We start from the raw sequence: 24,042 nt of genomic DNA, 5'->3' as shown, positions 1-24,042 counted from the left end.
CTGATATCTGCTATCCGTCATCCCACTAGGATCCCCCCTCTTGTGCAGGTTCTATTTGTGCTCCATTTCCTGGCAACTGGCTCTTTCCAAGTGAAATTGGGCTTGGCAGCAAGGTCACAGCCAATATTCTCAATAGTGTTGGCAAGGGTTTTGCCTGCCCTGGTGAAACACATGTGCAGGTACATTGCTTTCCCCCAAGTGGAAGATTTGGCCACTGTGAAGGCTGGATTCTATGCAATGGGACATATATCCAACATTATTGGGGAGACTGATGGTACACATGTTGCGTTTGTCCCCCCCTTTCTGCTAGAATGAACAAGTGTTCAGGAATCTGAAGAGTTTCCACTCACTTAATGTACAAATGATGCGCCTGGCTTACCAGTACATTTCCCACGTCACTGCAAAGTATCCTGGGTCAGTGCATGACGCCTTCCTCCTGAGGAATAGCAGCATCCCAAATGTGATGGCACAACTACAGAGGCACAGGGTGTGGCTAATTGGTGAGCCTGACTCCCCTCCCAATGTATGTCAGTGTATGCCTTCTGGTGTTGACCCTAAGCCATTGTGTAAGGCTAATGTTTATCCCTCAATACTTGCAGGTGACTCTGGCTACCCAAACGTATCGTGACTCCTGACCCATGTGAGGAATGCCAGGATAGGGGCTGAGAATCGTTATAATGTTGCACATGGGTGAACCACAAGAATTAATGAATGGACCTTCAGCCTCCTGAAGGCCAGGTTCAGATGCCTCCATCTGACAGGTGGATCCCTGTGCTACTCACCGAGAAGGTCTGCCAGATAGTAGTGGCAAGCTGCATGTTGCACAACGGGGCCCTCAGACGACAAGTGCCTTATGTGCAGGAGGAGGAGACTGGAAATGCCCCTGTGGCAGCAGTGGACCCTGAGGACAGTGAGGATGGGGAGGCAGAGGATGAGGATGTGGACAGCAAGACATCAGTTATACATCAGTACTTCCAATGACACATAGGTGAGACAGTGGAACTGACCATTCCTCTGATTAATTATGTTTTCTGTGTAGCTGTAGCAGGATGCCATGCACTTTCTTTGCATCTCTACTTACTGTCCCCTATGGCTTCTCATTTTGCAGATGTTGGTGATATGACAACAGTGTACTGATGTGATGACTACAGACAGATGCAGGTAATAAAATGTATGCTATCACAGTGTCCAGATCATTTGCACATGATGTGACTGTTTCCACATATCTAAATTTTCATCACAAAAACACTTTCACTTAGGTTGTGTTCAAGGGTGTTTATTGTAGTGCAACTTATTGACGGAAAAGTGCAAAGGAATGGGGTGAGGGTAGAGGAAAGTCCAGGGTATTGTTCCAGTCTGTTTGTAGCACTGGTCCAGTGTCCAAGGGGCCATTGGAAGGGGAGCAAAGGCAGTTCAAAGTGGACAAGGTGACAAGGTGGGACAAAAAGGGGACATTCAGGAGGGTCTCATTTCCTGGCGGTGGTCTTGGCCTTGGCAGGTGTCTCTGGCTTCTCTCTGGGTCGCAGGGAATGTTTGCGGGGTGGTTCACCTTCTGCAGGAGGAGGGGTGCTGGTGGCCTGTGGTCCCTGTGGCAGGGCCTCCTGCCCACTAGCTGCAGCGGAAGTGGTGGGCTGGTCAGTAGACTGGCTAGTGGTAGGGGCCCGCTGGTGTGCTGTCCATTCCCTCATGATGTTGGCCATATCTGCCAGCACCCCTGCTATGGAGACCATGGTGTTGCTGAGGGCCTGAAAATCCTCCCTGATCTCCTGATGGTGTACCTCCTGCAGCTGCTTGTTCTCCTGCATGTTGGTAATGATCTGGCCCATTTTGTCCTGGTATTGTTGGTAAGTCCCCCGGGCATTAGTGAGTGCCTCCTGGAGAGTCGGGTCCCTGGGCCTGTCCTCTCCCTAGCACACAGCAGTCCTCCCAGTGTCCCTGTTCCCCTGTGCCTCTGTCCCCTGAACGGTGTGCCCATTGCCACTGACACCAGGTCCTTGATTGTCTTGGGGGTGAGGTGTGGACTTGGGTCCCTGTACAGGCGGGCACCCTGCTGATTGACGTGTCCTGGGGACAGAGGTGTGGGGACATTGGGTTGGTGCTGTGGTGTTGGATACTGATGGGGGGGCTCTGTGGTGGACCGTGAGTGGACTGGGGTGGCCGACTGATCAGTGGTCCCTGATGGACCAGGTAGTTCATCAAGATACTGAAGTCCAGAGTTACTGTCATTACTGGGGGCATCTTCTGTTAGGGAACTGGTTAGTTGTGGCACCTCCTCGCTGCTGAGATTGGCTGGGGCACCTGTGGGGATGTAAGTGATGTATTATACTTCATGTCTGTGACATATTGTACAGCCCTTTCTTCCCCTCTATTGTTGCTGTTGCCCTGCTACCTTTGATTGTGTATGGTGATGTACTGTGGGATTGTTAGTTCTCCATGTTGTGCATGTTTTGGTGATGGGTGTCCATGCAGGGCTGGGAGGGCTGTCCATGCATTGGTATAGCATGCAGGATTTGCCATTGGGGTTAGTCAGATGTGTAGGTACAGTGTGGGATGGAGTGGAGTGATGGGAGTGAGGGTGAGGGGGTGTGATGGCATGCAGGTATGGGGTGATAAATAGTAAATATTGACTCACCAGTGTCCAGTCCTTCAGCAACTCCAGTGAGTCCCTCAGGATGCAGTATTGCCAAGACTTGCTCTTCCCATGCTGTGAGCTGTGGGGGAAGAGGTGAGGGTCCACCGCCAGTCCTCTGGATGGTGAGCTGGTGCCTTGCTGCCACGGAACGTACCTTCTCCCGTAGGTCGTTCCACCTCTTCCTGATGTCGTCCCTTTTTCTTGGATGCTGTCCCACGGCGTTCGCCCTGTCCACAATTCTCTGCCATAGCTCTATCTTCCTGGCAATGGATATTTGCTGTACCTGTGCTCCAAACAGCTGTGGCTCTACGCTGACTATTTCCTTGACCATGACACACAACTCCTCATCAGTGAAACGGGGTTGCCTTAGTGGGCACATAGGTGTTGTGTGGTGTGTGGTGTGCAGAGGGTTTTAAGTGATGTGGTGGGGTGTGGAATTTGGGGTACGTGACGGATGGATGGGTGTTTGTGGTGTGTGTGTGTGTAGTTGTATCAGTGGTCTTCGTGTTAGTCTTGTGGTGCTTTTTGGTATTTGTAAAGGGTGGTGTGTAATGTGGGTGGGTGTTTTATAGTGCTGTTGGTGAGTGGGTGTGGTGTGTGAATGAGTGGTTTACTGCCACTGAATGTCCGCCGCAGTGATTCGTGGGTCATAATGTGTTGGGTACTGTTTTGTTGGCATAACGGTATGGGTGCTCGTATCACCACTTTAGCACTGACCTTTGGGCTTGTGGATTTGTGTATGTGGCAGCATTCTGTTGGTTTGGTGTGTGTGAATCATAATATGGCTAACGGATATTCGCCACCGCGAACTAGAAGACATGTAAAGACATGTAAAGATCCTACTATACCACTAGTGTCATATGCACGATATCATAAGAAAACACAATACACAGAATTACTAAAAATAAAGGTACTTTATTTTTATGACAATATGCCAAAAGTATATCAGTGAGTACCCTCAGTATGAGGATAAGTTATATACACAAGATATATGTACACAAACCAAAATTAGGTAATTAATAGCAAGAAAAGTAATGCAAACAGTGTAGAATTACAATAGATTGCAATAGGAGCACATAGGTATAGGGGCAACACAAACCATATACTCCAAAAGTGGAATGCGAACCACGAATGGACCCCAGACCTATGTGAGCTTGTAGAGGGTCGCTGGGACTGTAAGAAAACAGTGAGGGTTAGAAAAATAGCCCACCCCAAGACCCTGAAAGGTAGGTGTAAAGTGCACCTACTACCCCCCGAGAGCACAGAAGTCGTGATAGGGGGATTCTGCAGGAAGAACAAACACCAGCAATGCAACAACAGTGGATTTCTGGACCTGACTACCTGTAAGACAAGGGGACCAAGTCCAATAGTCGCGACAATGTCGAGAGTGGGCAGGAGCCCAGGAAATGCCAGCTGAGGGTGCAAGGAAGCTGCCACCGGATGGAAGAAGCTTGGAGTTCTGCAAGAAAGAAGAGAGCTAGGGACTTCTCCTTTGGAAGACGGATGTCCCACGTCGCGATGAAGCTTGCAGAGGTGTTCCCACGCAGAAAGACCGCAAACAAGCCTTGCTAGCTGCAAGGGTCGCGGTAGAGGTTTTTGGGTGCTGCTGTGGCCCAGGAGGGACCAGGATGTCGCCACTTGGAGGAGGAGACAGAGGGAGTGCCCAGCAACTCAGGGAGCTCTCACAGAAGCAGGCAGCATGCGCAAAAGTGCCTGAACAGGCACTTGGAAGGAAAGTGAACGAACCGGAGTCCACGCGAAGTCACAAAAGGGAGTCCCACGACGCCGGAGGACAACTCAGAAGGTTGTGCACTGCAGGAAGGAGTGTCGGGGACCCAGGCTTGGCTGTGCACGAAGGAAATCCTGGAAGAATGCACAAATCACGCGGTACCCAGCAATGCAGTCTAGCATGGGGAAGCAAGGTCTTACCTCCACCAAACTTGGACTCACTGGACTGTGGGAGTCACTTGGACAGAGTTACTGAGTTCCAGGGACCACGCTTGTCAGTATGAGAGGGGACCCAGAGGACCAGTGTTGCAGTCTTTTGGTGTCTGCGTTAGTAGGGGGAAGATTCCGTGGACCCACAGGAGATTTCTTCAGAGCTTCTGGTGCAGCGTGAAGGCAGGCTACCCCCAGAGCATGCACCACCTGGAAACAGTCGAGAAAGCCGTCAGGATGAGGCGATACAAGGTTGCTAGTAGTCGTCTTGCTACTTTGTTGCAGTTTTACAGGTGTCCTGAGCAGTCAGCGGCCGATCCTTTGGCAGAAAGTGAAGAGGGAGATGCAGAGGAACTCTGATGAGCTCTTGCATTCGTTATCTAAAGAATTCCCCAAAGCAGAGACCCTAAATAGCCAGAAAAGGAAGTTTGGCTACCATGTTAGGGGGATTGGCTACCAAGAGAAGTAAGAGCCTATCAGAAGGAGCCTCTGACATCACCTGATAGCACTGGCCACTCAGAGCAGTCCAGTGTGCCCCCAACACCTCTGTTTCCAAGATGGCAGAGGTCTGGGACACACTGGAGGAGCTCTGGGCACCTCCCCTGGGAGGTGTAGGTCAGGGGAGTGGTCACTCCCCTTTCCTTTGTCCAGTTTCGCGCCAGAGCAGGGCTGGGGGATCCCTGAACCGGTGTAGACTGGCTTATGCAGGGATGGGCACCATCTGTGCCCATCAAAGCATTTCCAGAGGCTGGGGGGGGGGGCTACTCCTCCCCAGCCCTCACACCTATTTCCAAAGGGAGAGGGTGTTACACCCTCTCTCAGAGGAAGTCCTTTGTTCTGCCTTCCTGGGCCAGGGCTGCCTGGACCCCAGGAGGGCAGAAACCTGTCTGAAGGGTTGGCAGCAGTAGCAGCTGCAGTGGAGACCCCGGAAAGGCAGTTTGGCAGTACCCGGGTTCTGTGCTAGAGACCCGGGGGATCATGGAATTGTCCCCCCAATACCAGAATGGTATTGGGGGACAATTCCATGATCTTAGACATGTTACATGGCCATGTTCGGAGTTACCATTGTGACGCTATACATAGGTAGTGACCTATGTATAGTGCACGCATGTAATGGTGTCCCCGCACTCACAAAGTCCGGAGAATTTGCCCTGAACGATGTGGTGGCACCTTGGCTAGTGCCAGGGTGCCCACACACTAAGTAACTTTGCACCCAACCTTCACCAGGTGAAGGTTAGACATACAGGTGACTTATAAGTTACTTAAGTGCAGTGGTAAATGGCTGTGAAATAACGTGGACGTTATTTCACGCAGGCTGCACTGGCAAGCCTGTGTAAGAATTGTCAGAGCTCCCTATGGGTGGCAAAAGAAATGCTGCAACCCATAGGGATCTCCTGGAACCCCCATACCCTGGGTACCTCAGTACCATATACTAGGGAATTATATGGGTGTACCAGTATGCCAATGTGAATTGGTAAATTTAGTCACTAGCCTGTTAGTGACAAATTTAGAAAGCAGAGAGAGCATAACCACTGAGGTTCTGGTTAGCAGAGCCTCAGTGAGACAGTTAGGCATCACACAGGGAACACATACATATAGGCCACAAATTTATGAGCACTGGGGTCCTGGCTAGCAGGATCCCAGTGACACATAACAAACACACTTACAACATAGGGTTTTCACTATGAGCACTGGGCCCTGGCTAGCAGGATCCCAGTGAGACAGTGAAAACCCCCTGACATATACTCACAAACAGGCCAAAAGTGGGGGTAACAAGGCTAGAAAGAGGCTACTTTCTCACAATTACCTAAAACAGTATTCACACAGAAATCCTTCCATGTAGCTCATAGAAGACATCCATAAATGTATGTAATCCTTGAGACAAAATGTGGGTTCTGGAGGTTGTTCAACCAAGCTTTTCTCCAAATTCTGTAGTAATCTCTTCATGCAGATAACTATGAACATAGAACATGTTTGGGAAAGAGGGGTGCACAAATGACCACTGGGATTGTGTGTAAAAGGCTGCTTTATTGACATAGGTGCACATAGCAATAACATAACCTAGGCCTTTGCCTTACAAAACTACCACCTCACTAAACATGGAGTGAAACTTATCTCCTCTACCCCCTCCCCTAAACACCCTCTCTCTCACAGAAATCTTGTGATGCTATCTGCTTCTGAGTTGTTCTGTACTCTATATATCTTTAGAAACTCTTTCACTTTTTAAACCTGTTAACCTCTCAGGGCATAACCTTGAAACCAAACTCTAAAGCCTGTCCAGTTTGGGTTTGCTTCTATCTATCCCTCCCCCTCCAGCCTGCACTGCCCCAATGCACAACCATGAACCCAGTGAAAAACAAGGATAACTTGCCCTCCAACTGCCACCCAGAAAAAGGCCTTACAGACTTTTTCTGTCCCTCTGCACCCTGAAAACTTCCTAAGTAATCTTCAAAAGGGACTTCAAGACTTCTTTAATTTGAAGCAAATATAATTACGTGCCCATAAAGGACAAGTACACCCCATCAGCCCTAAAGAATTCTATATCCTTAAATCTAATGTTGGAATGTTCTACTCTACTGATCCCTCTTTCCCTAAAATAAAATCCCCATTTCCTTATTCAGCTGATGCCTGGCCCTTTCAATAGCTGTTGGGCGAATATCCCAGCCACTTCCTTCTTGGCATGAAGGCTGTCAAGCCACATGACATCCATACCACTGTGACTTGGTCACTTTGAGGTCTTTTTTTATTTGTTTTATCAATGCCAATCCTGTCATACCTACCATGTCGTTCTCCCCCAAATGCAATAACAGAATGTCTGGAATGTACCTTGCTCTATCAATTTGTTCAAACATGGAAACAGTTTGTGCCATATCGTTCCCCCTTTCCCGTGCCACTGTACATAATACAACAGTCGGTCCAAACCCAAATGTGACCCAAAACTGGTCTGCAGAGTCTCTTCACCCTCTTTATAAATGAATGACTCACCATCCAGATACTCAGGCCCCCTGCCTTGGGACCATGCACTGATCCTGTAAACTCTCCTCGTCAACAGTTTTCCCCTCTACTCTAACATATCTCTGAAAACAGACAGAAGCCCATCTGCCTAAGTGCATTATCTTCTCACTACTTCACCCGTACTTTAATGCTTCAGTGGCCATCCCTATGTAGAAAGAATGAGTGCCAAACTTTGAAGCATCTATACCCACTCTCTGCAGCACCTTTCGTAATACTGGCAATAGTTGAAATGCGGACACTGCTTTTCCATCCCTGTGTGAAAATACCTCCAGGCAACCCTTGGCACCTGCAGCCTTAAGCTTCTATCCCAAACGTACAGGACAAACGTCCTTTCTGGAGTATGCTGGGAGCCGTACCACTGCTCCCTTTCTCCACTGATCCATTTTCGACCTACAGAGGTATAAGTGAATGCTGTGACTGTTAAGCTGAACTTTCCCCAACGTAATGCCCTGAAACCATTTCCTGCCTAATAGCTTGGATACTCTAAATGCTCCAAGAACATCCAGGACATAAGAGTGCCAAAATAGTAGTGTCTCCTCAGGGCCGCTACCCACGCTCAGCAACGCGCCAATCAGTTGACCCAACAACGCAACAGAAATAGGTTCCCTCTTCTGGGCCCCAGATCCCACTTCCTTAGCCTAACTTTCTAGAATTCTTGTGCCCAACTCACCCTCTGACTCAGAGTAGCCCCATATTAGCTTCTCCATGAATGATATACTCGCTAATTTCCCAGCAATAGTAACTCTCGCTGTCCTTGCTCAAAGAGCCACAGCACATATTGATCTACATCTTCGGTCCTTGCCCACGTCTGCTGCCTCTGCCGTGCCCACCTATTCAGAAATTCTGACAATGCCTGTAAGTAAGCCATTCAGGTGGACACTGCTAGTGAATTCAAAACCAGCTGTAGCATCCTCTGTCTCCTATTTTCTACATTTCTTGTGGCAATTGCTTCCTGGCCGTATCTGCATATGTGGCCAGCCCATGGAATGCGAACGAGACAAAGCATCTGCAGTGTCACTGTCCACACCTAGTACATGATGAGCATGAAATGCAATTTCATGTCTGAGACAACTCACCACTAATGCCCAAAGCAGTTTTAACTTTTGTGGATCCCTGGCCGACTGGAGGTTGACCCCAAGGATTCTGGGTAACAGAACCTGGTGAGAGCACCACAAGTCACCCCATCCTGAGTTCCCCTAGGTGTCTAGTTTTATAAAATGCACAGGTTTGGTAGGTTTTCGTAGGTGGCGGCTGAGCTAGAGACCAAAATCAACAGCTAGGCACTTTGCAAAAAACACAGCATTTTTGTTTGGGAAGATGTGATGTGTCCACGTTGTGTTTTGGGGCATTTCCTGTCATGAGTACTAAGCTTACCCACAGAAGTGAGGTACCATTTTTATTGGCAGACTTGGGGAAATGCTGGGTGGAAAGACATTTGTGGCTCCTCTGAGATTCCAGAACGTTCTATCACCAAAATGTAAGGAAAAAGTTTTTTTTTGCCAAATTTTTCAGATTGCAAAGGATTCTGGGTAACAGAACCTGGTGAGAGCCCCACAAGTCACCCCATCCTGGATTCCCCTAGGTGTCTAGTTTTAGAAAATGCACAGGTTTTGTAGGCTAAGCTAGAGGCCAAAAACCACAGCTAGGCACTTTGCACAAAACAAAACAGACTTCAATGTAAAAATGTGATGTGGCCATGTTGCGTTTTCTGTCGCGGGCACTAGGCCTACCCACACAAGTGAGTTACCATTTTTATTGGGAGACTTTGGGAAACACAGAATAGCAGAACAAGTGTTATTGCCCCTTGTCTTTCTCTACATTTTTTCCTTCCAAATGTAAGACAGTATGTAAAAAATAAGTCTATTTGAGAAATGCCCTGTAATTCACATGCTAGTATGGGGACCCCGGAATTCAGAGATGTGCAAATAACCACTGCTTCTCAACACCTTATCTTGTACCCATTTTGGAAATACAAAGGTTTCCTTGATACCTATGTTTCACTCTTTAAATTTCACCAAATGAATTGCTGTATACCCGGTATACAATGAAAACCCATTGCAAGGTGCAGCTCACTTATTGGCTCTGAGTACTTAGAGTTCTTGATGAACCTACAAGCCCTATATATCCCCACAACCAGAAAGGTCCAGCAGACGTAACGGTATATTGCTTTAAAAAATCTGCCATAGTTGAAAAAAGTTACTGAAGAAAACGTAGACCGAAATGGCTAGGTTTTTTCAACTCAATTTCAATATTTTTGTATTTCAACTGTTACTTTCTATAGAAAAACTTTGAAGGATCTACACAAATGGCACCTTGCTGAATTCAAAATGTCTACTTTTCACAAATGTTTAGCTGTCCAGGATCCACCATTTCTGTCACAAACTGGAAGGAGGATAAAAAAGCACAAAAAATAGTAAAAATGGGTTATGTCCCGGTAAAATGCCAAAACTGTGTTGAAAAATGTGGTTTCCTGATTCAGGTCCGCTGTTCCTGAAAGCTAGGAAGATGGTGGTTTTAGCACCCCAAACTCTTCGTTGATCCCATTTGCAGGGGAAAAAAGCAGATGCTTTCTTCTGCAGCACTTTTTGGCCATTTTTCCCAAACAACTCAACTTTTAGCTGTATTTTGTCTAATTTCTCAGTTTCCTCCAGGGGAACCCACAAACTCTGGGTAGGTTTAGAATCCCCAGGATGTTGGGAAAAAAGGATGCAAAATTGGCGTGGATAGCTTATGTGGGCAAAAAGTTATGGGGGCCTAAGCACAAACTACCCCAAATACCCAAAAAAGTGCTCAGCACTGGGGGGGGAGGCCCAGCAACTAAGGGATTAAGGACATTAGGTTGTAATGACATGGAACAGCTACAGGGAGGAGGTTCATATTTTGTCTTAATCTGACTGATTCTTTTAAATGCTTTTAAACATTGTTGTTTTTTACTTCCTTGGGCAAGAGCACGCAATGCCAGGATGTTTACATCCAAACGTTGAAATAAAATATTTTGGATAGGACAAGGTTGGAATGCGAAAGTACTTTGTGAATGTTCCAGAGATTTGAAAACACATGAAAACAAGCGGCCTTTGGAAAAAAATGCAATATAAAGAACATGCTCTTGCATAAAGCGCTCATTCTGTATGTAAAAAAATAAAAATAAAAAAACAAGAGTAACCAGAGGAAAGAGACAAACAAGTAACCAATCACCAAAAACCGGAAGGTGTACTTCGCCCACATACCACGCAATGCAAGAGCAGAACAGAAGACCTGCTAGCCAATAAAAAGCAAGCAAATTCAAGCAATGTTTGAATGAACAAATGGGAAGTTCGGGTACGATGGGGTGAAGTAGGGTGGGTTCTAAGTCCAGTTAAAAAAATTATTTTATTTTTTTAGAAAGAAAAGTCTTTGCAAGCACAGTGCAGGTGAAAACTGATTTAAAAAAACAGCTCAGCACTGGGGTGAGAAGGCCCAGCAGTTAAGGTTAAGGGATTAAAAAATGTGGTCAGAATCTCAGAATGCCGAGCTTATGCCTCCACATGCCTCCTGAATGTACATAGCTGCCTATCAAAAGGTGAGAGCTTACGCGATCAGTCTACCCAATTAAATTCCTGAAAGTAGCTCTATCTTGCAAAAAAAGGGTGTTGTTATGTATTCTATGTCAGAACTGGAGGCTCAGATTATGCTTCTCTTTCTATGCTTTATTTTTTCAGCAGCCAATTAAAAGAGATCTTTTTAAAAACTACACTTCCCATAACTACCATAACCATGTGACCAACCATAGGGATAGCCCACATATCCACATATACAAACTCCTGACATCATCAGACTTCCTCTTTCTTTACTGCTCTGCAACCAGTTAAGTACACTCTTGTCATTATTTAGGTACTGTGGTAATTGCATTTACGATTGTTTTAGCGCGTCGCTTCGCAAGCGCTACTGTTTCAGTGTATTGCTGTTTTGTTATTTGAGAGCGCTTTGGCCTCTCAGAATGCAAAGTTTTTCACGCTCCCCTATGGTGGAGTGGGAGAGGGAGCAGAGACACGACCGCCATCTTGGGTCGGTCGCGTCTCCTCAGTCTGGTCCTTCTGGGGTCTTATGGCCTGCTGGAACACATCTGCATGCGCGCACTGGTCCGCAAGTCCAATCGTGGTTTTTCTGAAGTTTCTGGGGCAGTGTTAGCAGTGTGCTTCACTGGCCTCAACCAGATTCACCCAGAAATCATTTTTGATTGTTCTTTGTACCTTGGATTGCTCCCAACGCCCTGTGGTATCTGAGTATATCCAGTGCTGTAAATTTGTAAATAGGCTTTGCCTAGAGTGTTGAGGAGGACAGAGGGGAACACCAAGAGTTTCCCCTTTCTTTTGAGAAAATCCAGGTGGAGGCTTTAGACTCTAATGTACAATTGTCAGTCAACAAAGCTCTGGCCAGAGCTCTAGGCCCCCTGTCCCCTCACCTAAAAGGTTTAGCTCACCAACAGGGCTGCTTACCTCTGCTGACTGTGTCTACTGACACTAATTCTGTATCTACCTCGTTGTCAGAAGGTAAAGGCAAGGGTAAAACTAAGGTGAAAAAGTGGCATTCTGAGGCTGTTGAGAAGTTGTCTACGACAATCTTGTATGAGAGTGTTTAAAGCCACACTCTAACGCAAACATCCTCAGCTGATGACCCCCCAAAAGATGTGGACCCTTCTGGGTTGGATTCATCTAAAGGATATTCTGACAGCGATCAGGACGATGCTCCTGGTCCTAGCAAGAAAAGACATCTTGCGCAGGGGGCGGACACAGGATCTAACCCTCCTAAGGTACTTACCTTCGATCCTTCAGAGTTTATCCCTCCCCGTTTCATCAATTGGTCTCCTCTTCCAGAGGTTGCTAACTATGTACAGTTGCATTTGAGACAAAGTTTTGACAAAGAGGTCAGGGGGAGGCTCAAATCAGAATGTCCCAGGCCAGATCTGGAAGGCAAGGTAGCGGACACTCCTAAAGTTGACCTAACCATGGTCACTTTTATGAAAAGGTGGGCCAGGGACCCCAAAACAGAACTAGATAGAGCCTGGCGATCTTGTCAGGATAAGTTGTTGGATATTTCAGGTCCCATTACTAAAATTTTGGAATTGGGTTTCACAGCCAAAGAATCTGGTGTCCCTGTGGATCCAGATGTTTTAATTGGCTGGGCTCAGCGAGCAGTCTGTCAGTTAGGTAAAGCCAAAGTCGCCATGTCCAGTGAATGACTACATTCAATTCTTAGGTGTATAGATCCTAAATTAAATGATCTTGCTCCCTCCGAATCTGGACCCATTGCACAAGGAATGTTATTTGGGGCTCCCTTCGTAAAGGACCTGGCAAAGTTTGCGGAGACCTACAACACCCGAGAAAAGGCACACCTGTCTTTGAAAAAGGTTTTCCGCAATACCCTTTTTGGAAGGGCCGGACGTTATAGAGCCTGATTGTCAGGCCGCGGATTTTACCAGGGCTCACAGCACGAGGCTTTCAACAGATATCGCAATTCTTGGCAGGACCAAGCCTCAGACCAAACCTTCTACTCTTCCAGACCTTGTGGAGGTCACCAGCGATACCGTCAAGGCAGAGGCTATCAAGAAGGCAACCAAGAAACAGGATATTCAGGTGAGGATAATACCCTTTTCAGAGGTGATTAGAGGGGGGGAAGGATTCGGTTGTACCTACACAATTGGTCAAACATTACTCAGGACTCCTGGGTTCTAGAATCAGTTCAGGATTTCAAACTGGAATTTTACACTTCCCCGATACAGGATTCACCACCATAGGAAATATATTTTTCCCTATGAGATCAAAAGCTTGTATCTGAAGAAATGATGTCCCTGTTGTGATAAGATGCCATTTGTCATTCTTCTCCTCATCCCAATGGGCTTCATCAGCAATGTCTTTCTGGTCAGAAAAAAAGACGGGGGATCCCGTTTAGTTCTCAACTTGAAAAGCTTCAATTTGTGGCTAACATACCTGCATTTCAAGATGGAGAGTATCCATCTTCTAAGGGATTTGCTCCAGGAAGGCGATTGGATGGTGAGTCTAAATTTGAAAGACGCTTACCTCTCAGTTCCCATCTTTCCTCCTCACAGGCGTTTTCTTCAGTTCTTTTGGCAAGGGCAATGTTACGATTACAAGGACCTTCCATTCGGTCTTTCATCAGCCCCATGGTGTTTCACCAAACTGATGAGACCGGTGGCAGAAGCCCTTTGGGCCATAAGTGTCAGGTTAATCATTTATTTCACCAATTTCATACTGATGGCGCAGTACCCTCAGACTGTGCTCCTTCATTTATCATAGACTGTCCAGTTGTTGCAGGAACTGGGATTTGTCATTGACCAACAGAAGTCTTTCCTAACCCCTTCTCAACAGATGGAATTTTGGGAATTTCAGATCGATTTGGTGTCATCCCAATTAGTTCTTCCTCCTCAAAAGATTCAGAATATCAAGAAGGAGTTGAAATCTGCCCTGCGAGTCCAGACAATATCATTGAGATCCATTCCTTGGATCGTGGCTCTACTAGTTTTGTCTATTCAGGTGATTTTCCCAGGACCCCTTCATTACAGGGCTCTCCAACACCTCAAGATTCAACACCTCCAGAAAGGTCTATTGTATGCCGATCAGATTCATCTATCTGCAGAGGCCAGGCTGGAATTGGTGGCTGAACCACATGGAAGCCTGGAATGGCAGAGCAATTTTCGGCAGGACCCCAGTTGTTATTCTGGAATCGGATGCCAGCAGATGGGGTTGGGGGCCTTTCCCACGGGAGGTCGTTGGACGGAGAACGAGCTTCAACTTCACATCAATTGTCTGGAGTTGTTAGCGGGCTCCTTTGCGATCAGGAGAGTTTCCCCAATCAAGTCGGATTGTTGCATTCTGTTGAGAATGGACAAAGTTTCGGCAGTACGTTATGTCAACAGACTGGGGAGCATGAGGTCTCGCATGTTAGCAGAGATTGCTAAGGACTTTTGGCACTTTTGTCTGCAACATCTGATCTCGGTCATTACGGAATATCTTCCTGGTACAAAGAATTTGGTTGCGGACTGGTATTTCCGACATCTCCGGGATTTCAGTGATTGGAGGTTACATCCAAAGATTTTTAAACAGATCAATCGCAGGTGGGGTCCTTTTTCAGTGCACCTGTTTACCTCCAGAACCAAATGGCAGATAACGGCCTTCTTCAGTTGGCGTCTGGATCCAGAAGCTCTGGCAACGGATGCCTTTTTGCAGGACTGGTCTCCCTACAGAAGGTATGCATTTTCACCCTTCAATATGATACCCAGGGTTCTGTCCCTGTTTAGTCGTCAGAAGATTAACCTGATCTTAAAAACTGCATTATGGAGGGCTCAGCCATGGTTCCCCTTGGCTTTAGAAGTGTTGTGTGATTTTCCTCTTTGGATCCCTCATCTCCTGAATCGGTTGCTGGACCTTGTAGGCCTTCCACATGCTCTGATTTAATCCAATCAGCTGCAACTGGTGGCTTGGAGGGTTTCGGGGGTAGATGGAATTTGCCAGGTATTTCAGCAAAAGCTGCAGCCTTTATCAACCAGGCCTGGTCCTGAAATACCCATAAGCGTTATGCTCCAGCATGGAAGCAATGGGTTTGCTGGTGTGGCGAGAGGAGTTTGGATCCCTCTCAAGCGGATGTCTGTTCCGTAATTAATTTTTGTCATCTTTAGCTGAATCTGGCCTGTTTTATTGATCGGTTAACATTTACAGATCAGCTATTTTGGCAGGCCATGTGCTGATTAATGGTAAACCTATCAGAGAAGACCCGCTGGTATGTAAATTGCTGAGGGGTATTTGTTTTTCCATCCTCCTCAAGCTAAATATTCATCCTTATGTGATGTGAATGTTGGACTTTGAATTTTGAAATCCTGGCCTGATAATAAATACTTATCTCTTAGACAACTAGTGGCTTAATTGACTATGTTGTTATGTTTGATTTCCTGTAAAAGGGTGTCAGAGGTTAGAGCTATGGACCTCAGAGGTCGTCAGTTTTCCCCGGAAGGTGTGAGCTTTACAGTTTCTAGAAGGACCAAAACTAACATTAGGTCTGTATCATATCCGGCGTTTCCTCATGATTACAAGTTGTGTGTAGTACAGTGCCTCGGGGCTTATGAGGCGGCCACTTGTGAATTCCGAGCAGATTCAGAGGGACAGTTGCTGATTGCTTTAAAAAAGCCTTTTAATCCGATTACTTCGTCCACTTTAGCTAGATGGCTGCATTGGCTTCTTTTGGAAGCAGGAGTGGATACTTGCATGTTCGGAGCTCATTCAGTTAGAGGCGCTATTGCATCCAAGTCTTTTAACCTAGGGTCTTGCCTGGATGATATCATGAAGGCGGCAAATTGGTCATCTGAATCCACTTTTAAATCATTTTATTACAAACCTGTGGTGGATATGGCGTCAATAATGGTGGCTCAGCTTCAAACAAGCATAATCTGAGCCTCCGGTCCTGATATAGAATACAACATTTTCTAGCTTTCACGTCAAGCATTTACAATTCTATTTAGGACACGGAGGCGATGATTTTCCCACCCTGATGAGTTATGAAGACTTCCATAATGTATAAGTATATAGGTTATGAACATTCATAATGAAAAGAATTTGTTTTACCCACCCGTTAATTTGTTGTATACAATGTTGAGGGAATGGCGATTATGGCTTCCCTTTGTTTTTTCTCAGGTACGGATCAGAAGCAGTCTGCATAAGGGCAGATATCTCCAGATTTACCTCATTGAAGTGTCAATTATCTTCAGCGCCTTATGAGTTGGATCGTCTCTGGGATCCCAAGGTTCAGAGCCCGTGCGAGCAGTTGTGGATCGTTCCGCATACAAAGAGAAGTTTTATGTTTGGTTCCAGTTTTGGGAGTTGAGGAACATTCGATGTTTCGTAAGACTGTTTCAGCATATTGACAGACTCAAGTTCGATTGTTGTTTATTCGCAAAGAAAGAGGAAGTCTGATGATGTAAGGAGTTTATATATGTGGGCTATCCCTATGGTTGGTCACATGGTTATGGTAGTTATGGGAAGTATAGTTTTTAAAAAGATCTCTTATAACTGGCTGCTGAAAAATAAAGCATAGAAAGAGAAGCATAATCCTCGCCTCCGTGTCCTAAATAGAATTGAAAATTATTGACGTGAAAGCTAGAAAAATTTATATTACACCCTAAACCCTGTAAAAACGTTCCAAAACCCCAATGTTAAACGAATTTTCCACAAAAACGAATTGGGTTAAATTAGCAGGTTCAATTCGCTGCAGCACGTCTGAGAAAGGGGTTAAACACTATAACAATCCTTCTCACCTGACACCATCTAAACGTTTTGTTTCTTGACCTTACTACCAAATGCTACTTAGTATTACTATTCCTTTTCAGGCTCGCCCCCGCACTGTATTGTAATCGACTCCCAAAGTGATAGTGAAAGCAACGTCACGGAGGGGGCGGGGTGTAGCCCGGAAGTGGCAGCCAAATATACGGGATATGAGAAACAGACGACTTGGCTTTCTTGCGGTGCACATGAATGGTTGCCTGACTGCAGTGTACTCCCGTACTTTCAGATTATTATCACAGTCAACACCCACCTCTGCGACGAAGTTGCATGTTGCTCCTAACTGCCTGGATTCCTGCTCCGCCTCGATTCCGTTGTATTTCTGCAGTGCCACGCTCACGCAAGCGTACTGCTCCTGGCTCGTAAGGCGAGCAATGCCTAAGAAAGACAAAAAGCCGGTACGGGCCACTGCCGGTAGTTGTGTACCACTGCCAGCCAAGGGCATACCCTTTTCCTCTTGGTGTATTGTTTGATAACCGTTTATCATGCTCATGTGCAGGAAGTGACATCAAATTTCGGTCATATTCTTAGTAGGTTCCTTATCCAGTTAGGCCAGTTTTTTTTTTTGTAGATTTGGTGTGTATTCAGTAGATTTGGTGTGTATTCAGGGTATGATATGTGTGTATTCAGTGTATCGTTAGATCTAACGGTCACATTTATGTTTGCTTTGCTTGCCTTGTTAATGCAACTCAGTTACTGTTTGCCTACAGTTGAGGAATATTGTGCCCATTTCTGGCTATTGGTTATCGTGCACCTCACTAGCTGATTTCAGCCAATGCTTTTCGCCCATTAACACATTTATAAGTTACTTCAGAAACGGTTGTCTTGTCTAGCTTCGGACGAGTTTCTTTCATGCTCAATAAAACAGAGTTGCTGTTTACCTGAGGCTCAGAATAAAATTGGCATAGCCTTTAGCCTCGAGCTAAAGATGTTGATGATGGCCGGTCAGCCCCTTAAAAGCAGAGGCGCACTATCCACTCCGTCCCCTTCTACTCGTGCTATGATTGAATCTTGTAATAGTTTGTCCCATCTGACACCTCAAGTTGGGAAACTGCCGTCTTTTGACCCAGCGAGTACATATTTGTCCCAACATTCACTTATTTACAAGTCAATTTTTTTTTTAAATGTGCAGTCATCTATAAACCTCAAAATGTGGATCTTTTTATTTTGTGAGTTATAATTTTAAGGGAGCACTTGCAAATGCTTCTTTATTAACATGTATACTGATCTCCCTGACTACACAGACTAGTCGCCGCAACTGCGGAGATTCAACTGCTTGGCATCTAGGGATTTTGTAAGAGTGCTTTTAACATTGTTTGGCCACTTTCGTTACGGCTGCTGGCAGCGACACACCCGCGGTGCTCTGATGGTCCAGAGGAAAATCAGAGATCTCCCTCGGTACTTAATGCAGGGTACGCCATGGACGCCAGTCCCTGATTACAATGACTTGTCGCTGCAATTGTGGTTTAGAACTTTGCACTCTGTAGTTTGCACAATTCGTTTTAACTGTGGGGATTAAACTGCTTGGCATTTGGGGGTTTTGAAAGTGTGCTCTTAACATTGTCTGGCCACTTTCATCATGGCTGTTGGCAGTGACAAATCCGCTGTGCTCTGATTAGTCGAGGGAACCAATCAGCGGACGAGCCAAAGGCAAGCACGTCAGCATCCGTCCACGCTCGGATGTCGGCAGGGGCCAGGCATGCTTCCCTTCTCAACTTCCAGAGGTTAGCATGTTCTGCCAGTGAGCCAAGCTCTCTTAGGTCTGCTGCGTGGACAAGCAGCAATCATGGGTGGGTTCTAGATGGCCCCACTTTTGCTGCCAAGCCGGCGGCTTCAAGGTGCCTCACACATTATCAAATTGGCTAACTTTAGTATAATAAGTGTTTTTAATCTCCATTTGGAAGAAAGTCAAGATGGCGATAGTGCAATTTTTATAGAGGATCTAGCTGCTTATCAGTTAACTCAATTGGTCTCTGTTGCTACTCATTTTGCAGGTCACCTCCTAGACTCGGTATTCTCCATTCTTCAATCCATGTCACTAGCGAGCCCTTTGCCTAATTCTTGGACTGATCATTTTTGATCTCAATGCCCATATGCATGCCCTGTTCCAGGCAGACGTTTGGTACTGCTCCGAACCTTAAACACCTATGGCCTAAGCTTGACATTAAAAAAATTTGGGGAATTCATTAGAACTAGATGCCCACGGGTGGCTTATACAAAAACAACATAAGGTGGACGGAATGCAGAACAAATCAAACATTCACCCTGAGTCACAGATCTGTAAACTTTGCACTTGTATAGCGCACTACTCACCGTTAGGGTCTCAAGGCGCTGTACGCATACCGCTGTGGAACCCCTACTGGCTTTTCCCTGTGAGGCACCCACTCCTGGACAGCCCCAGGGGGAAGCCAGGCATCCAAGCGCTGTGAGGGCCGTTGTGGAGATTAAGCAAACTATTGCCCAGAGTTACAGAGTGGGACCCATTAATTAGATTAGGCACGAGGCAAGAATTATCTGGTCCAAGGGAATTGAGCCCAAGACCCACCAAGGTGGGAATTGAACCCTGGTCCCGGGCCAGATCTCTGCATCAGGGTCTGCCGCTCTAACCATTGTGCCACACTTCTCCACCCGATCTGGGTTTAATCCATCAGTTTTTTTGCTTGCCATGCCATTCCAGCTCAGACCCAGCAATATACAAATCACTCATGACCCTGTTCCCCATGGGAACAGTCCAGCCCGAACTGCAGGCCAGGTCCTCCCTGGACCAGAAACAAGCATCCTGGGACCGGTTTCAGGGTATCCCCCTTCATCACGCAGGCTAGCTTGAATCTGGTGGCATAGCAAGCACGGGACCCACGTCTGGGCATACCCTTCCCACTTGGGGCTACAAATGCAACATCTTATGGCCACTTGGCCAGTAAATATTTAAACAAGTATTAATATAAATGTTATATATATATATATATATATATTTGGCATTTTAGAGACATGTTGTCATGACTTGTTTTGATTTGTCCAGAATGTATGATGCAAAAGAAATTTAGATGTATCATATGGCTATTTTGCCTGCACATAAGAGAGAGGCATATTTATATAGACTTTTTAATTATATTTGTTTTTACACGTTTGTTAAATACAATATAAATATTTTTAATAGTCTAGATTTGATTAGTTATTTTGGATATAATTTAGAGATTATTGGTTTCTTGGTCTTGAAATGCATTGTTTTGTTCTTTTCTTTTTCTGTGCATTTCTACTATTTCTACTGTTTATTGTATCTTTTTAAGGGAGTTAGTGTAATTTATTGTGATTGGCTGTGAGGAAGATGTCAGTGAGATCGAAACGCGTTGCCATTAAATTCTTTTATCACGTATTGCAAGCCTTGTAGTGCGTTTTTCTAGTTACCGGAGACGGTGGCATTTAGTTTTTCTTATTCATACTTCCGCTCCACGCACAGACTCCGACAAGAGTGGAAGAAGCCGGGAAATGCTGGCAAATTGATTTTTTTATATATATATGTTAAAGTATACACCTTTTTCTTACAGGATTTTACCTCAACCTCCTTTAATAAATCATCACTATTTTTCTCTTCCAGCAAACCCAAAATGTTGTCTTGCCTTGGGATGGGAGGCAAGGGGTTCAGGACAGAGAGAGATTAAGGAGGAAAAGTAGGAAGGAGAGAATCAAAAAACTTCTAATTTGAAAAAAATCTTGTGTAATAATAAGTACACAGTCCATTCAAATATTACATTTAACTCCCAGCCAGTTCACTATAATTTACTTTAATTTCAGTCCATTCATTTTGCTCGTGTCACACAATCAGTGGCATTCTCCCTTTTCTACACGTTTCCAATTTACCATCTGTTATGTAAATCTCAGAAATCTAGCAGTCAGCCCCCCTGCGAGCACAGTTACCTTGCACAGTTCACAACTAAACCTCCTTGCTTGTAAAATCCATTTTTTTAAAGTTGTAATATTTTGTGGTCTTTTTTTCAATTAACCTTTGTGTGTTTTGCATTGGGAATATGAAATCAAGATCACTATTATTGATTAAAATGTTCATGTTTTTGGATTCCCAGTAAGAGTTACACCTATATATATGTATTTTCAAGGAGTTGTCTTCTTTAAGCTTGATAACCTAGAGCTTGCAAATCATTACTAATACATTTGCTAGAGAATTCATGATGACTACCTGGTGCTGGAAAATCATATGTTCCTTTTCAAAAATTATCTCTGTGCCTTTACTTATTTTTCATCTTGAGGGTGCACAGTGCTGGTAATGGGCATCTCTAGGTACCTGACAAGAGCCCCTTTCTCCCCAGATATTGACTAATTTCTGGTACCATTCTTACTACGCATGGCTGATTCCACTTTGATGGCCAGGGCCCAACCTGCCTTTCCAGCATAGTTACTGTTAGAACTTGGGTCTCTAGTTGGCAGTGGACCCCCTGCTGTCCAGGTAGTGACAACGATCCTAGTCAGGGTAAATCACAACACAACCCAAATTATCCTGTGCTCACCCACTTGCAGCTTTGGCACAGAGCAGGCAGTCTTAACTTAGAAGGCAGCGTGTAATGTATTTGTGCAAGAACTCATACAGCAACACAGTGAAAACACCACAAAAAAGTACTCCACACCAGTTTAGAAAAATAGATAATATTTTTCTGAAAAAAACAAGATCAAAATGACAAAGTTCCAATATACACAGGGCAACATATCACTTTTTAGAGGTTTAAGTCTTAATCCTTAGGAATCAATGGATGTATCTCTTTAGCACAGAATACCTGGGATGTGGCAAAAACAAGGCTTCTGCGGCCACAGAGGAGGTAAGACGCTGGAAAGCAAAGCGATGCATTGATTTTTTTTTTGGGGGGCGTGGCTGAGGTGATGTTGATTCTTTCCTTCCAGGAAAGGCGATGCGTCGATTTCCAGACATGCAGCCTTGATTCCTTGCTGTGGTGCGGGGTCTGGTGTCAAACTGACACCCAGGGCCGATGCATGGAAAATCCAGATGCACTGTGTTGATGGAACCATGGTGAAACAGGCGCTGTGTCGATTCTGCAGGTGCTGTGTCAACTTTTTTTTTCAGCCATAGGACAGGAGTTGCATCAATTTTTCAGCCGTGGCAGGTTGAGGCATGGATTTTCTCCTTTAAGTGAAGTCTTTGATGGCCTTGAACAGGAGACATGCTCACAAGCCTTTAGAGATCACTTGTGGGGGGAAGGCAACGTCCTTCCAGCAGAGTCTGGGAGCAGCAGGCAGCAGGGCAACAAGCTGGAGAACAGTCCTTCCAGAAAAGTAGTCTATATGAGTTCTTTGGGCAGCACTACAGTTCTTCTGACCGTTGTAGGTCCAGAAGTGTCTGATTTTAGAGGGTCATAGGCCCAGTATATATACACACCCAAACGTGCCTTTGAAGCGGAGGAGACTTCAAAGAGTGGTTTTGAAGTGCACTAGTTACCCTTTTAACCCATCCCTATCTACCAGGAGATCTGTGGGGGTTATGAGTCCTTTGTGTGGGGTCAGGCCACTAGCATTTGAAGTGTAAGTGTGAGCCCCTCCACCGTTTCTGCCCAGGAAGACCCATCAGTATGCAGATGAATACAGATGGCAGCTGTGTGTCTTGTGTTTATGGCTGTCTGAGTGGAATGCACAAGGGGAGCTGTCAACCAGCACAGACCTGATGTGGATTGGAGTCAGGTTGTAAGGAACAGAGAGAAGTACGTGCAGATAAATGCCTACTTTCTGAAAGTGGCATTTCTAAAATAGTAATGTTACATTTAAATTCACCAGTAAGCAGGATTTCTCACCACCATTCCAAGCACGCCAAACATGACAATGCCACTCTTTTCAGAGCAGAAGATACCACTTAAAAACATATAAGGGAATTCCTAATGCTGGCCTATGGCAGGAGCAGGCTTCACAGTAGTGAAAAACGACTTTGAGAGTGTTTCACTACCAGGACGTGTAAAACTCACAAATACATGCCCTACCTTTTACTTACATAGCACCCTGCCCTGTGGGCTACCCATGGTCTACCTTAGGGGTGACCTATATGTAATAAAAAGGGAGTTTAAGGCTTGGGAAGTAGTTTTAAATGGCAAGTTGAAGTGGTAATGCAGCTGCACACGCAGGCCTTGCAATGTGGCCTGAGACATGGTTATGGGGTTACTTATGTGAGTGGCACAATCAGTGCAGCAGGCCCGCCCACTAGTAGCATTTAATTTACAGGCCCTGGGCACATATAGTGCACTTTACTAGGGACTTAGAAGTAAATGTAATATGCCAATTGGGTAGGAGCCATTGGTACCATGTTTAGGGGAGAGAACACAAGCACTTTAGCACTGGCAAAGTGTGCAGAGGCCTAACACCAGCAACAACGAGATCAGAAAAATAAAGGGAGGCATGCAAAAAGTTGGGGGAAGACTACCCTAAGGCTGTCAGATCTAACAGTTACATAAAGTTCCCGGCAGTTGATGGTGAGACAATTTAAATGTGTAATCTGCATAACTTTGTGAAGGAGAAATGATATGCATATATATTTTCACTCCAGTAAATGATTTCAATAAATCGCCTAGTTAAAAAAAAGTTTAGTCTAGATTTATAAGAAAACATATTAATTAATTCATGCATTAATCTTTCTAATCTTGTCTTCCAATAGTATAAGTAATTATAGATGAGTAAAAGTAGATAACAGACATTTTTCCGAATGGTTCCAGGTGGCATTAAATTGACAGTTCTGGCACAGCTTGAAGTGTCTACGATGTCACTTAGAACCTTGAGGTGAAAAACAACAGTTATTCATTTTTTACATATCTTATAATTTTATATTTTATGTGCCGACAAACATCTGCCTCTGAATCCAACTGCTATGCCGAGGTAGAGGAGTATGAGGGAGCCATTCATAACGGTGCCTCTCTTTCCTGTCTCAAATGTAAAATACATTCTTGGTCTCCTGCTTCTCATCTACACCACCCTTTGCCCGTTTCCCTCCTACACAAAGCTGTTCTCTCAATCGGAGTAGACAGCAAGCTGACAGGGTCTCTGAAAGCCTTGTTAGAGCAACCTGGAATTCCTTTATGATTTAGCAACAGTGGGGAGAAAATTTTGTTTCCCACTGCTGTGTTCTAA

General features: G+C 45.3%; 1 protein-coding gene across 1 annotated transcript in view; it reads left to right on the top strand.

Moving 5' to 3' along the window:
- The first annotated feature begins 17,028 nt into the window (after positions 1–17,028).
- The window catches only part of C3_1H15orf40 (chromosome 3_1 C15orf40 homolog), a 50,176-nt gene continuing 43,162 nt past the window's right edge, over positions 17,029–24,042 (top strand). The window contains exon 1 of the mRNA XM_069222561.1: positions 17,029–17,309. Coding sequence (XP_069078662.1) covers positions 17,064–17,309 — 246 coding nt within the window. The 5' untranslated portion in view covers positions 17,029–17,063. The remainder of the gene's footprint in view (positions 17,310–24,042) is intronic.

Source organism: Pleurodeles waltl, chromosome 3_1 (assembly GCF_031143425.1).
Source record: "Pleurodeles waltl isolate 20211129_DDA chromosome 3_1, aPleWal1.hap1.20221129, whole genome shotgun sequence".
In the NCBI taxonomy this organism is placed as follows: Eukaryota; Metazoa; Chordata; class Amphibia; order Caudata; family Salamandridae; genus Pleurodeles; species Pleurodeles waltl.
The sequence above is the reverse complement of the archived record's forward strand: the minus strand, read 5'-3'. Positions and strand labels throughout refer to the sequence as shown.